Source organism: Oncorhynchus keta, chromosome 34 (assembly GCF_023373465.1).
Source record: "Oncorhynchus keta strain PuntledgeMale-10-30-2019 chromosome 34, Oket_V2, whole genome shotgun sequence".
NCBI lineage: Eukaryota > Metazoa > Chordata > Actinopteri > Salmoniformes > Salmonidae > Oncorhynchus > Oncorhynchus keta.
Genome location: NC_068454.1, coordinates 16316646 through 16332199, shown reverse-complemented (window position 1 = coordinate 16332199; position 15554 = coordinate 16316646). Strand labels below are relative to the sequence as shown.

The 15554-nt window shown below is 42.6% G+C and overlaps 1 protein-coding gene across 1 annotated transcript in view; it reads left to right on the top strand.

Moving 5' to 3' along the window:
• The first annotated feature begins 2323 nt into the window (after window positions 1-2323).
• Window positions 2324-15554, top strand: part of LOC118374699 (cystathionine beta-synthase-like) — a 33762-nt gene continuing 20531 nt past the window's right edge. Inside the window, exons 1-4 of the mRNA XM_052493283.1 lie at window positions 2324-2464; window positions 8758-9096; window positions 10092-10198; window positions 14498-14632. Of these exons, the coding sequence (XP_052349243.1) occupies window positions 8765-9096; window positions 10092-10198; window positions 14498-14632 (574 nt within the window). The 5' untranslated portion in view covers window positions 2324-2464; window positions 8758-8764. The remainder of the gene's footprint in view (window positions 2465-8757; window positions 9097-10091; window positions 10199-14497; window positions 14633-15554) is intronic.

Genomic DNA, 15554 nt, shown 5'->3' with positions numbered 1-15554 from the left:
TTTACAGGGCGCTACCATTTGTCGTATATGCTTAAATATTTTACTGCTGCCTGGAATTTTTATTTGGGAGCACCAGTATCACTAGGAAGAGAAGGGAAAAAAAAACCCAGATAACATTTCATGGAATAGGAAGAAAAGAGTGCTTCTTCAGGAGATGAGCTTCACAAGTGGCTACATTTCAATCTTTAAAATACACTTTTCTGGTGCTCCTTCACCCTGTATTTTATCTAATTGCAGGCAATTCTTCTCAATATGTTGACTTTTTCTTTGTGCTTTGTGTAAACCGTGTTGGTGTAGAACACTTATCTACACATTTCTTCCAACTGGTCCATGTTTTTATAGTGTCCCGCAATTAGTAACTTGTTACTTTTGCTTCAGGCTGGGCTTAGGGAAGATAAATATTTCCCGTAGACTGCTCCCTGTCTGATTCCCAGTACCTCAGCTGATTTCTCACTCAGAACATGCTGTGTTCACTTGGCTCAAAAAGATAGTTAGCATAGATTTATTTGAAGGATTCTCTTAAACCAATTAGCTGTGATTCTGACTTTGGAATGGGTCCATATAAAAGTTTCTCTAGTTTCCCATGCCTACACTTGCCTGTTTGGATTATGGCTACAAGTATATGTTATTGATTGCATGTACAACCTCTGTTTTCAGCGAGTTGTTTCCATTCAGAATGACACAGTCAGTGCCAAAGCTGAGAATAGGGATAACATGGCATCACCTGCCCCAGATGCAGTATTTCATATAGAAAGTGACAATGTGAATGCAAATTCTGTGTGTGTTGGACTACATGCTTTCAGCTTTACAAAAGACTGCACTTATGACACTATCCCATCAATTTATCACTCTCTAAAAATAACCATATAATAGCAGATACTGTACATGGTGGTTGACAAGTTTGGTAACAGGTAGGCCTACATCAGGGCTGTCCAAATCATTCCGTGGAGGGCCTAGTGTCTGCAGGTTTTTGGTTTTTCATTTCAGTCGAGCCCTAGACAACCAGGTGTGGGGAATTCCTTACTAATTAGTGACCTTAATTAATCAAGTACAAGGGAGTGAAAACCCACAAAGGTCCTTCATGGAATGAGTTTAACACCTGTGACCTACATAATGGTCATGTTTGCAAGTTTACTTATCACTCCTTTATCTTGAGAGCTACTGGAACACCTAGGGTGAATGCCAGAGGATGTTTTTGCCAATCAAGTTGACACTCCCAAAGAATCCTGTTGACTTAGATTGCAATAGCTTCAGAGGGTACGATTATATGGTTGGTTTTCACAATTTTGTGTTTCAAGATGGTCTATTCCATTTCGCTGCGTAGGCTATGTATATCCACAACTTTATTCACCTATCTGATCTGTGTGTTCAGACATGAATGTCTACATAGGCCTGCAAGTTTAGGGAAGAGCAAAGAAGTGCATTATTAGGCCGGTAATTGTTTTTTTGTCTTTTTGTGCTGAAGAACTGATGTATTAACTTGTTGGGAAACTTTCTAGTATAGGGTTTTCCAACCCTGTTCCTGGAGAGCTACCATCCTGTAGGTTTTTGCTTCAACCCTGATTCTAATATTTAGGTGATAAGCTGAATCAAGTACAGTAAGTTACAACTGGGGAGTGAACCTACATGAGGATAGCTCTCCAGGAAGCGGTTTGGCGAACCCTGGTCTTGTCGTTCTTTACACCAGATGCAGATGTGTCAAACCTCAGCACTACACAGCTCATTAAAATAATCAAAGCTTGATGAGTAGATGGTGTAACACCATGAAAGAACAGAGCACACGTGGGAAGAATAGAGAAATCTGGATGTGAAGAAGGGATCTTATAAGCACAGGTTTAATGTTAGAGCTGTTTGAGAAGTTGGAACAGCAACATCTGGTATTGAGTGGTTGTTAGTCATTGTAAAACTAATACCTCAGATTGGCCTCCCAGATTAATAGACTGGAAAGGTGAACTGGAACAGGGTGTGCTGGTCTGCTTTAAGAAAAAATAAATTGTTTGTGCTTTTTCACTTAAGTAGGCCTGTTCATTAGCAATCGTCTTGCACACCTTTTATACAATTCTGTTTGCACACCGTGTTGTGCTCATTTTCAAGGTTGAGCAAAACTTTTCTCAGGGGAAATATCCAAACGTTTAAATACCAACATTATTGTTTATCTTGTGGAAGTATATCTACAAGGGGGCTGGCTACTTTCTGAGCCTTTTGTTTCCATAAGTGCAGGACATTCGAAACGAAGGCCCGACAAATGTGTAAGCTCTGATTGGAGGAGCAAGACAAAATAACACCCCCACTGTAGCCAATGAACGTACACACCAAACAAGGATGCTCGAATCAGATTGGGCCGTGTTGTCGCGCTTTAAAGCATGAGCTTCTGGGTAAACTAGTATAGTCGCAATCTACGAAAGATCATTTTTGAAATTGGATCACGCACTGGTCCATCGCCACTACCTTAATTAACTCAAAGGTGAGTGGACAATGTTAACTACTTCAAAATAACTAGATTTAATATAGATATCATTCCTAGTTTTCCTGCCCTGATCCAGAGCCTCCATCACCCATGTGCGGCGCTTGAACAATACTAGCGCCCTCTCATTCCTGCTTTTTAAAATGTATTACTATGTTATTTTTAAAACTAGTATTCGTTGCATGTGTGGTGTCGAGTTGCGTAAAGAGACTAGAGCATGTAAAGCTAGTGAGTGACATGAACAAGCATGATGAAATACAAAAAACGTCACGGAGTGTTGCACCGACAAGGATGCCGCATTCAAAGCAACTGGGATCTCGTTCAAGATAACCGGGAACTCGGAAAAAAACTAGACCCGAATGGGAATATCGTTTTGAACGATCATAATAGTAGCAAAAAAAGTTATTAACTTGTTAACTAAAGAGTGTTTATCTATTTGGCAGCACAGGCTTGTCTGTGTCGTCTACTCTATCCACTAATGCTGAATATATGACTGACACTTGACTAGATTGACTCCATATAATCAATAACTAGAACCATACATATGTATAGTATTCAATCAATACTAGATAGTGTAGCCTGTAATTGCGAAACATTTTACGTTTGCGAGTTTAATATTGTATGGGGGAGGGGAAATGACGTGGCTTAATTCCCACTGCGTAGACTGATGTAAGACCAGTGTGTCCTGGTTTAGCCTCTTTGCAGTAGGTGCTGTAACACTGAGGTGGATGTTACATCCAGTAGAGATAGCATCCAGCTCATTTATATCCGGCTCAGTTTTACATCCAGGGCATTTCCATTGAGAAGGACCCATAAGCACCAACATGAATTTCTTAAGAGCATATCAAATTGGGTGTCAAATGAATGCTAAATTTATATTTTGGGAGAATTAAGAAATGGATACATTAAAAAACACATTTAAATTGTTTTTTACATAAGTAAAGGCTTTGATTTCTGGATAAACAGGTTTTAGAAAACATCTTCCAGAATCTTAAGAGGTATCAGAAATGCATCAAAACACAATGCTGATCTGAAGACCCCTGCCATATAATATTCACTTCTTTTTTTATTTTGGATAAATTGTTTACCATCTGTAAGTTTAAGAAATATTGCCTTGTAATTCCTTTACTATGAACTTTATTTTCTCATTTCTCTCATGAGGTGGCAGGATAATGAAAGTAACAAATAATGGTAGAGCAACCAAGTAGTTATAGTGAATTTACTGACATCCATTTGGTTTATGAATAAAGTGAATGAAACTCGTAATTGCTTTACCAAATTGGACATGGAATTACTGCAAATGAAATGGCAACAATGGGAAATCCATGATAGTCACAAACCACAGTTGGGTCACATGCTGCTGTCCTCCCTTCCACTGGCATACTGTTATGTTCAGCTCAATACTGTTTTATTTGTCTTTCTGTCTGGTGGTCAAAACAAGAGTTTTTAAAAACGTCTGTGTCTAGACAACTTCTCGCTCACTCTCCAGTTAACATCAGCTCTTACTGACATCTACCCATGAGCCCCCTCTTTCCATGTACTGTAACCACCATCCTCACCGACCGACACCAGACATCCATGGATGTTGAAAAGTGTTTGAAATTTGGTCAGTCCACCCTGGCGTTGATGTTAATGTCCACAGATGGACCAAATGGACCAAATCTGAACCTATGTTTCACAAGTTTTGGATAGTACAGCACAGTAGAGCACAGCACAGTAGAGCACAGTAGAGCACAGTAGAGCACAGCACAGTAGAGCACAGTAGAGCACGGCACAGTAGAGCACAGCACAGTACTGAGTAGAGTACTGTATGATGAGTAGAACACAGTACAATACAGTAAATAAAAGTACTGTACTGCACTCTACTCTGCAGTCTAAATATTCCTGCCATTCTAAATGTATTTTGGGTTATAGTCATATTATAATGCTCCCTTGAATATAATGCTGAATATATGTTCCTACCATTGTCACCAATCAACTGCATTATAGTCCAAATAATTCAAATTCAGACACGAATCTGGCTGATAACTTAGCTAGCTAGGGTCATCTAGCTCCGGGGTTTTCAAACTGTAGTCCGGAGCTGGGGTACTGAACGGGGTCTGATTTTTGTATCTGTTTTTTTGTAGTACCCTAGAAATGCATAATTATTATTAATTTAATTATATATATAATTTAAAAAAATATGAGTGTGAAAATGAATATTTAATGAGTATTGCTAGCTGCAACAGAATACAATCTTGGATACCGTTTCATGTCTCTTCATCCAGTATGATGAAATTTAGAGGTAGTTAGTGCAATGACTGGAAGTCGACAGGAACGGTTAGCATGCTAGCAGTTAATCTGACCCTGGAAATGAAGCCATATATCTACTTCCCCAATCTTGAATTTCAATTATTTTTCTATATACCATCTTTTGAGAACTAACAATTAAATGAAAGCTAGACAGTCGGGAGAGTTGATTTCCAAAAGACGGGCATCCAGTGCACATGGATTTTGTTAATGTTTGAGCAGAGGATCAATGCAATAACCATGGCAAAATGCATAGACTTGCATTTTTATCTCAATGGAAGAACAGGTTTAGAAATTTTAGCAAATGTATTAAAAATAAAAACATGTCACATTTACTTTGTTGAAACACATTTGGCAGAGATTACAGCCTTGATTCTTGGGTATGACACTACAAGCTTGGCACACCAGTATTTGGGGAGTTCCTCTCATTCCTCCCAGCAGATAATCTCAAGCTCTGTCAGGTTGGATGGGGAACGTTGCTGCACAGCTATTTTCAGGTCATCCAGAGATGTTAGATCGGGTTCAAGTCCGGGCTCTGGCTGGGCCACTCAAGGACATTCAGAGACAGCCAAGACTCCTGCGTTGTCTTGGCTGTGTGCTTAGGGTCGTTGTCCTGCTGGAAGGTGAACCTTCCCCCCCAGTGTGGGAACCTGCTCCAGAGCGCTCAGGACTTCATCAATGAACTCTCTGTACTTTGATCTGTTCGTCTTTCCCTCGATCCTGACTAGTCTCCCAGTCACTGCTGCTAAGAAACATCTCCACCGTATGATGCTGCCACCACCATGCTTCACCATAGGGATGGTGCCAGGTTTCCTCCAGATGTGACGCTTGGCATTCAGGCCAAAGAGTTCAATCTTGTTTCCATCAGACCAGAGAATCTTGGTTCTCATGGCCTGGGAGTCTTTAGGTGCCTTTTGGCAAACTCCACGTGGTCTGTCATGTGCCTTTTACTGACGGGCTGCTGTCTGGCCACTCTACCATAAAGGCATGATTGGTGGAGTGCTGCAGAGATGGTTATCCTCCTGAAAGGTTCTCCCATCTCCACAGAGGAACTCTGTCACAGTGACCATCGGATTCTTGATCACCTCCCTGACCAAGCCCTTCTCCCCCGATTGCTCAATGTGGCTGGGTGGCCAGCTGTAGGAAGAGTCTTGGTGCTTCCAAATGTCTTCCATTTAAGAATGATGGAGGCCACTGTGTTCTTGGGGACCTTCAATTCTGCATAAATGTTTTGGTACCCTTCCCTTGATCTGTGTCTCGACACAATCCTGTGTCGGAGCTCTACGGACAATTACTTCGACCTCATGGCTTGGTTTTTGCTCTGACATTCACTGTCAACTGTGGGAACTTTATATAGATGTGTGTGTGTGTGTGTGTGTGTGTGTGTGTGTGTGCCTTTCCAAATCATGTCCAATCAATTGAATTTACTACAGGTGGACTCCAAGTTGTAGAAACATCTCAAGGATGATCAATGGAAACAGGATGCACCTGATCTCAATTTATAGTCTCATAGCAAAGTGTCTGAATTCTTAAGTATATAAGGTATTTCAGTTTTTTTTTTGCTTTGTCATAATGGTGTATTGTGTGTAGATGAAGGGGTAAAAGAATGAATGTTTTTTTTTGAATATGGCTGTAACGCAACAAAATGGGAAGGGGTCTGAATACTTTGTATGCACACTCTTGGAATTCTCTCAACCAGGTAATTTGACTATAACGGCCTGATTCACAATTAATGTTGAGATGTGTCTGTTACGTGAACTCTGAAGCGTGAGTGAGCACCCTTTTGCACACATGGGTCATTTGTTAGTTTTGTATTTGATACACTAGTGAATTATCAACGCCTCAAGCCTACCCCTTCCATCAGCACACAATGGTTGGCTGTTCAGGCAAATCCAGCAAATGTTTAAGTCTCAAGCATTCCCTCTAAACTCCATAACATTTTCAAATTACCTTACACACGTTGGAATGGACAGTATCTGTTTCTGCAGACTGTTCACCCACTCAGTCAGTATCTGTTACAGCACACAGACGCCAGCTGTTGCTGGTGTCGTGTTGCAGGGTCAAACACCCACATCTCAGCTTTATTGATGTCATCAAAAGAGTGCACCTATTAATAGTAGCTGTAGTAGAAGATTGTGTGGTGTTGCTGTGGCTGTAACTGAAGTAACCAAAGTTTATTTTTTCTCTGAGTGTTCACTGCTGCCTCATTCTAAAGTACTCAGTCTTGGAAGAGGTTAACACTGCTGCCTCATTCTAAAGTACTCAGTCTTGGAAGAGGTTAACACTGCTGCCTCATTCTAAAGTACTCAGTCTTGGAAGAGGTTAACACTGCTGCCTCATTCTAAAGTACTCAGTCTTGGAAGAGGTTAACACTGCTGCCTCATTCTAAAGTACTCAGTCTTGGAAGAGGTTAACACTGCTGCCTCATTCTAAAGTACTCAGTCTTGGAAGAGGTTAACACTGCTGCCTCATTCTAAAGTACTCAGTCTTGGAAGAGGTTAACACTGCTGCCTCATTCTAAAGTACTCAGTCTTGGAAGAGGTTAACACTGCTGCCTCATTCTAAAGTACTCAGTCTTGGAAGAGGTTAACACTGCTGCCTCATTCTAAAGTACTCAGTCTTGGAAGAGGTTAACACTGCTGCCTCATTCTAAAGTACTCAGTCTTGGAAGAGGTTAACACTGCTGCCTCATTCTAAAGTACTCAGTCTTGGAAGAGGTTAACACTGCTGCCTCATTCTAAAGTACTCAGTCTTGGAAGAGGTTAACACTGCTGCCTCATTCTAAAGTACTCAGTCTTGGAAGAGGTTAACACTGCTGCCTCATTCTAAAGTACTCAGTCTTTAACACTGTTGCACCTTATGCTGTTATTGTCTGTGTGGGCTGGTCTACATATTCATCATGTAGGCTAACCAGCCAATCGTGTGTGCCGGCCACGTGTGTTTGTGTTCCTTTCCCTAAACACTCTTAACAGCTGGTTGTAGAGTTAATGCATACAGACGTGTGTGTGTGTGTGTGTGTGTTAGCTAGGGTTGGGGGGTAACTGATTACATGTAGGCTTATCAGTTACTTTTACATTCATCATGGACGTTTGTGAAAAGATATACAATCACACCTTTCTGTTTTCTCAATGGCATTCAATTCAGCATTGAAAATAGGCGTAAGTCTAAGTTTTTTTTTTTTCCCGACAGACCCAGTCTGGCTACAAGTCCGAGGCCTCTTTGATGACACCAAATGCATTTGATGGATATTTTTTGTCTTCTTGTAAAGCTTCCTTAAGGGGAATGTAAAACAAAAGTAACAAATTAATCATAATTATGTTACGGAGTTTGGGTAATCCAAAAGTTACGTTACTGATGACAATTTTTGGACGTGTAAATATTAGGCTCACACCAGGGTTGACTCGGCTATGTTAGGGCTCGGCTATGTTAGTGTTAGGGCTAGGCTATGTTATACAACCGCCATATTTTGGTGGCCTTGGTGAGGAGCTCGCAAGGAATATGTGGCATAGAGTAGTGGGAATGCTCAGCCAGGTAGAGGAGAAGCAGCTGTGTTCTGTTTGCTAACAACTCAACTGTTCAGCAGCTTTGGTAGGCTACTTCTTCTTTTTAAACCAAACCCCTTTAGTGCCACTGTTGTCCTCACAGACGCAACACACTGCATAGACTGATGTGACGTTTCTCTTGCGCTGAGTGATTTACACTAGTGTCTACACTGTGTAACCTATATAGGATACCCATGTGAAAATCTGTGGAGTGTATTGGCCTGTGGGGGGAGTATTATGTTCTCCCTGGCAGTATTCACCTGAACGTGTCCTGTTTTCACCGTTATGTAATGATGTATAAATCAACTGAATGTAACCTCCATATGTATGTGAATGTGTTCTGTTATTAGTTGAGAAGGATTCCCTAGCCTACGCTGGTACATTTTACTAAAGGAATTTGTATCTGTCAGCTACTGTTTGTTTGTCGGACTCACTCATTCTCTATCTCACCCTCTCTCTTAGGTGAGCCATGCCTTTGGTTCCCTCCAGCATAGACTCTGTGCGCCCTGTGTCCTCCGTCTGCCCCCACGCAGCTATGCTTCACAACAACGCTACCAAGGCCAACGGAGACGCCGCCATTTTGAATGGGGGGTCCAAGGTCAATGGAGAAGCAATGGAGAACATGGGGTTGTTCAACATGAATGGATTGGCCCAAGTGAATGGGGAGGAGGGGGAGAACGACCTGGAGAACACAGTCACGGGCACTGAGGAGAGGCAGTGGATCCGTCCTGATCTGCCCAGTAGATGCACCTGGAAATTGGGCATGTCCTCTGCCGAGTCCCCTCACTGCCACTCTGCAAAGTGAGTCACACACACACTTATCACGAACAGGATTTGCATGTTTCCCAGCCTTTTTATTGTAGAGAGAGCTGATGGATGTTTGTGGTCAGTGATCATTCATTTCTCCACCCCATGAACATGACGGAAATAGATCTGCAGCATTTCCACATACTCTGCTTATCCTCCCTGCTCTTCAAACACCTCTAGTTTACATAGTCCACTCATTTCCCTTGCTAATTCCCCCCACTATTTCCCGTTGCTAAGATATAGTCAGTCACCTGCTTGCTTCACTAGCATGGAGAGAAAAGAACCAATATATTTGTTTTTGAGCAGCAACTTAAAAGCAGGATTTTGGCTTGCCATTTAGCCAGGCTCCATTTTCCTGCATATTGACACACCTGATAGAGCCAGAAGCACAAAGAGGACCAAAGCCTGTGGGGCTGGTCTTTCTGACTTGGGACCTTTGTATGAACACCGTGTGAGCGGGAAGGGTTGGGCAAGGAATTTGGTGTTTCACCATGACTTGACAATTTCCCATTGTTTTGAGGAACACTGAAATGAAAACTTCTGACATTTTGGCCTAGGGGGTAAGGGTGTGTGCATGTGGTACGCTCATGCTGAGTGTCCGGCATTTATCTGGAACGGTCTTGCTGTTTTGACAGTAATCTCTCCATTCGATCAATTTAAGTTGTTATATAAGTTCAATATAGCATCAATAACTCTGTGCGGCTTGGTAAAGGCTTTGTTTATGTCTCACTACCAGAACGAATCCAGAGGCTACCATGTTGCGAAAAACTCTCGATGTCCCAAAGACCATATCGTACTGAGGGTACAAAAGTAGCCAAGTTACACAAGTTTCCAGCTCACATATGAAACAACTTTCAATACTTTGGCGCGAACGTACCCATAAAAGGGAGTTTGCTTTCTTTTTTCTCTTTTTCTCTAATTTGTGAATGATCATGGTTTATATAGATTGCTCTCCTTAACTGAGTCTCCATCCCATCCTTACCTCTCAGGACCGAAGCCCCCAGAATTCTACCCAACATCCTCAGGAGGATTGGAGACACACCTTTGGTCCGCATGAACAAGATACCCAAAGCCTTCGGCCTCAAGTGTGAACTCTGTGAGTATTTACACACATACAGTCAAAGGGCATGACACCCGCTGAGCCTAAAGACAACCAGAGAAAGGCCGTCTGTATTTGAATATCCTTGTTTGTGTTAACAGAATATGTCATTTATCCTATTAAACACAAAAACAATGTTTCAAGTGTGAGTCAGGCAGGACTGATGCTGAAAAAGAAAGGAAATTCTTGTCTACTTCAACCATATTTTGTGTAGTTCCAGAAGTTGGCTACACTGCTACAAAGACTCTACGCTATCTAGATTTTAAATTAGTTGAACTACCACCAAGCTACTGTAAAATGTAGTTACATTTCTAGTTGAACTACATTTAGTTCACTACTCCCAAAACTGCTGATTTAGCTGTCTTCCCTACAGCTATTTCTTTTTTTTAAGCAATAATCCATCCTTCCAGTGGTAGAGGACATGGCAGTGGGAGGAGGGCGATGGTGGAAGGAAACATTAAGAGGAGAAGGAGGAGAAAGTAGCAGATGCAGTGGGGCAAAAAAGTATTTAGTCAGCCACCAATTGTGCAAGTTCTCCCACTTAAAAAGACGAGAAGCCTGTCATTTATCATAGGTACACTTCAACTATGACAGACAAAATTAGATTATTTTTTTTCTCCAGAAAATCACATTGTAGGATTTTTAATGAATTTATTTGCAAGTTATGGTGGAAAATAAGTATCCTGTCCACAACCTCAAACATTCACACTCCAAACTCCACTATGGCCAAGACCAAAGAGCTGTCAAAGGACACCAGAAACAAAATTGTAGACCTGCACCAGGCTGGGAAGACTGAATCTGCAAAAGGTAAGCAGCTTGGTTTGAAGAAATCAACAGTGGGAGCAATTATTAGGAAATGGAAGACATACAAGACCACTGATAATCTCCCTCGATCTGGGGCTCCACGCAAGATCTCACCCCGTGGGGTCAAAATGATCACAAGAACGGTGAGCAAAAATCCCAGAACCACACGGGGGGACCTAGTGAATGACCTGCAGAGAGCTGGGACCAAAGTAACAAAGCCTACCATCAGTAACTAACTACGCTGCCAGGGACTCAAATCCTGCAGTACCAGACGTGTCCCCCTGCTTAAGCCAGTACATGTCCAGGCCTGTCTGAAGTTTGCTAGAGAGCATTTGGATGATCCAGAAGAAGATGAAACCAAAATATAACTTTTTGGTAAAAACTCAACGCGTCGTGTTTGGAGGACAAAGAATGCTGAGTTGCATCCAAAGAACGTCATACCTACTGTGAAGCATGGGGGTGGAAACGTCATGCTTTGGGGCTGTTTTTCTGCAAAGGGACCAGGACGACTGATCCGTGTAAAGGAAAGAATGAATGGGGCCATGTATCGTGAGATTTTGAGTGAAAACCTCCTTCCATCAGCAAAGGCATTGAAGATGAAACGTGGCTGGGTCTTTCAGCATGACAATATATTCCCAAACACACCGCCCGGGTAACGAAGGAGTGGCTTCGTAAGAAGCATTTCAAGGTCCTGGAGTGGCCTAGCCAGTCTCCAGATCTCAACCCCATAGAAAATCTTTGGAGGGAGTTGAAAGTCCGTGTTGCCCAGCAACAGCCCCAAAACATCACTGCTCTAGAGGAGATCTGCATGGAGGAATGGGCCAAAATACCAGCAACAGTGTCTGAAGACTTACAGAAAACCTTTGACCTCTGTCATTGCCAACAATGGGTATATAACGAAGTATTGAGAAACTTTTGTTATTGACCAAATACTTATTTTCCACCATAATTTGCAAATAAATTCATTAAAAATCCTACAATGGGATTTTTCTGGATTTCTTTTTCTCATGTTGTCTGTCACAGTTGTAGTGTACCTATGATGAAAATTACAGGCCTCATCTTTTTAAGTGGGAGAACTTGCACAATTGGTGGCTGACTAAATACTTTTTTGCCCCACTGTATGTGGCGATGACATGGAGACTGGGTTAAATTGGAAGTGAGGGAGAATGAAATAGACCATAGAAGAGTGGGGGAGAAGTTCTTCAGACTCCTCCTGTAGTACAGTTAGTCTCTGTATTAGACCCCTCCTGTAGTACAGTTAGTCAGTCGGACTGGTTTCCTACAGGCCCCGCTTGCTATGAATACTGCTATTATTGTAAAGTCAACAGCCTCCTTTCCCCTCATTAGTCTGCGAGGCTCCACTGTATGATTGTAGGGGTCTTGTCTCAGGTATCACTCTGGGTGGAGTGGGTTTGGCCACCTGAAAGTCCCTCTGTTCTGAGGGAATAAGTAACCTTTCTGAGGGCTACAAGGTGGGGAGGAAGGGGGGCCGGAGAGGGACTAGGTCTTGTATCAGGTGTCACTAGGCTGAATTGTCAGTTACCAGCTTTGGGATGTTTTGGGAAGTCCGGATGTGGATTCTGGGGGAAATGTTCTTGCCATCTATTTTTATTTATTTCACCTTTTATTTAACCAGGTAGGCCAGCTGAGAACAAGTTCTGATTTACAACTGTGACCTGGCCAAGATAAGGCAAAGCAGTGCGACACAAAACAACAACACAGAGTTGCACATAAACAAATGTACAGTCAATAACACAAAAGAAAAATAGAAAAATCTATGTACAGTGTGTGCAAAAGTAGAAGAGTAGGAAGGTAGGCAATTAATAGGCCATACAGGTGAAATAATTACAATTTAGCATTAATACTGGAGTGACAGATGTGCAGATGATGAGGTGCAAGTAGAGATACTGGGGTGCGAAAGAGCAAGAGATAACAATATGGGGATGAGGTAGTCGGGTGTGCTATTTACAGATGGGCTATTTACAGATGGGCTGTGTACAGGTACAGTGATCGGTAAGCTGCTCTGACAGCTGATGTTTAAAGTTAGAGAGGGAGATATAAGACTCCAGCTTCAGAGATTTTTGCAATTCGTTCCAGTCATTGGCAGCAGAGAACTGGAAGGAAAAGCAACCAAAGGAAGTGTTGGCTTTGGGGATGACCAGTGAGATATACCTGCTGGAGCGTGTGCTACGGGTGGGCATTGCTATGGTGACCAGTGAGCTGAGATAAGGCGGAGCTTTACCTAGCAAGGACTTATAGATGACCTGGTGCCAGTGGGTTTGGTGACGAATATGTAGTGAGGGCCAGCCAACGAGAGCATACAGGTCGCAGTGGTGGATAGTATATGAGGCTTTGGTGATAAAACAGATGGCACTGTGATAGACAACATCCAGTTTGCTGAGTAGAGTGTTTGGGGCTATTTTGTAAATGACATCACCGAAGTCAAAGATCGGTAGGATGGTCAGTTTTACGAGGGTATGTTTGGCGACGTGAGTGAAGGAGGCTTTGTTGCGAAATGGGAAGCCAATTCTAGATTTCATTTTGGATTGAAGATGCTTAATGTGAGTCTGGAAGGAGAGTTTACAGTCTAACCAGACACCTAGGTAGTTGTAGATGTCCACATATTCGAAGTCAGAACCGTCCAGAGTAGTGATGCTAGTCAGGCGGGAGGGTGCGGGCAGCGATCGGTTGAGGAGCAAGCACTTAGTTTTACTAGCATTTAAAAGCAGTTGGAGGCCACGGAAGGAGTGTTGTATGGCGTTGATTATTGTTGTTATAGCATCAGGTAATTTTAAAGACCACGCCTGGGTATTCTACCCGGCACCAGCGATTGAACCGGCAGTACATTTCTCTGATTGGTACAGTTGGCCAATGACCGGTGAAGCACAGTAATACCAGGCAGTTAATAGTAGGTCAGTTTTGGACCACCATCCACATGTGTTATTTGAGTTCACTGCATGTGAACCATGTCACGGTCCTCAGTCTAAATATCTCGCCAGTGAGTTATTTTATTTTATATATTTTTTTACGGGCTTCATTGTTTAAAGTCAATCTCTGCTTGATTCCCATGGCTTAGTGAGACAAAAAGTTCTGTTTCCATGGCACTTGCATGGATTTTCATGTGATTCAGATTTACTCTTTGGCTGACTAGTCCACAGTGGATTTAGGGCCGTTTGGCACAGATTCAATCGGCTATTGTACGTGTGAGTGAGAAACGCTGGACCTTTGGATGACTTCCCCACCTGAATTTTTTCCAAATCGGCTCATGCCAGCTCTGTCTCTTCCCATAATCCTCCTTGTCTGTGGCAACTTCTACTGTACTTCTTGGGATTGCTAACGGGCTTTACAGTTAAACAGAATCCCCCTGTGTACAAGTTAAGTCTTCTCTGTGGTATATCTAAAGTACACAATAACATCATCATATAAGCAGCTGCAGTACATTTTGATGATTCAACATTTCCTTACATCCTCTCTCTTTCTCTCTGTGTGTAGTGGCCAAGTGTGAGTTCTTCAATGCAGGGGGCAGTGTGAAGGACCGTATCAGTCTGAGGATGGTGGAGGATGCAGAGAGAGCTGGCATCCTCAAACCTGGAGACACCATCATCGAGCCCACCTCCGGCAACACCGGTACGTGTCTCTAGGATTCCCTGAGTGCTATAAACAGGCTTATTCTTGGACAATGGAGGGAGGGGGGGGAGCAAACTACCTGCCTGAAAACACTCCTGCCGCTTATGGACATATTCCACCACCACATGTATCAAAACACGTCACTCACAGTGGAAAGATTATACACCCAAGTCAAAGGAGTTATGTTTTTTTTGTTAGTGTGTCTGTGTGTGTGAGTTTAACATTTAGATTTGCCTGGTAATGTCAAGTAGTCACTGAGACTTCCCAGCTTACCTTTGACATTAGGATCTTGTCACTGTAGCCCTGTGTTCTGCAGTATGGTGTTCTGCTGACATGACTTGTTATTCACATCTGTATTGACTCCTCTCTCTCTCTGTCTCTCTCTCTCTCTCTCTCTCTCTCTCTCTCTCTCTCTCTGTGTTCTGCAGTATGGTGTTCTGCTGACATGACCTGGTATTCACATCTGTATTGACTCCTCTCTCTCTCTCTCTCTCTCTCTCTCTCTCTCTCACTGTGTTCTACAGTATGGTGTTCTGCTGACATGACCTGTTATTCACATCTGTATTGACTCCTCTCTCTCTCTCTCTCTGTGTGTTCTGCAGTATGGTGTTCTGCTGACATGACCTGTTATTCACATCTGTATTGACTCCTCTCTCACTCTCTCTCTGTGTTCTGCAGTATGGTGTTCTGCTGACATGACCTGTTATTCACATCTGTATTGACTCTCTCTCTCTCTCACTGTGTTCTACAGTATGGTGTTCTGCTGACATGACCTGTTATTCACAGCTGTATTGACTTCTCTCTCTCTCTCTCTCTCTCTCTCTCTCTCTGTGTTCTGCAGTATGGTGTTCTGCTGACATGACCTGTTATTCACATCTGTATTGACTCCTCTCTCACTCTCTCTCCGTGTTCTGCAGTATGG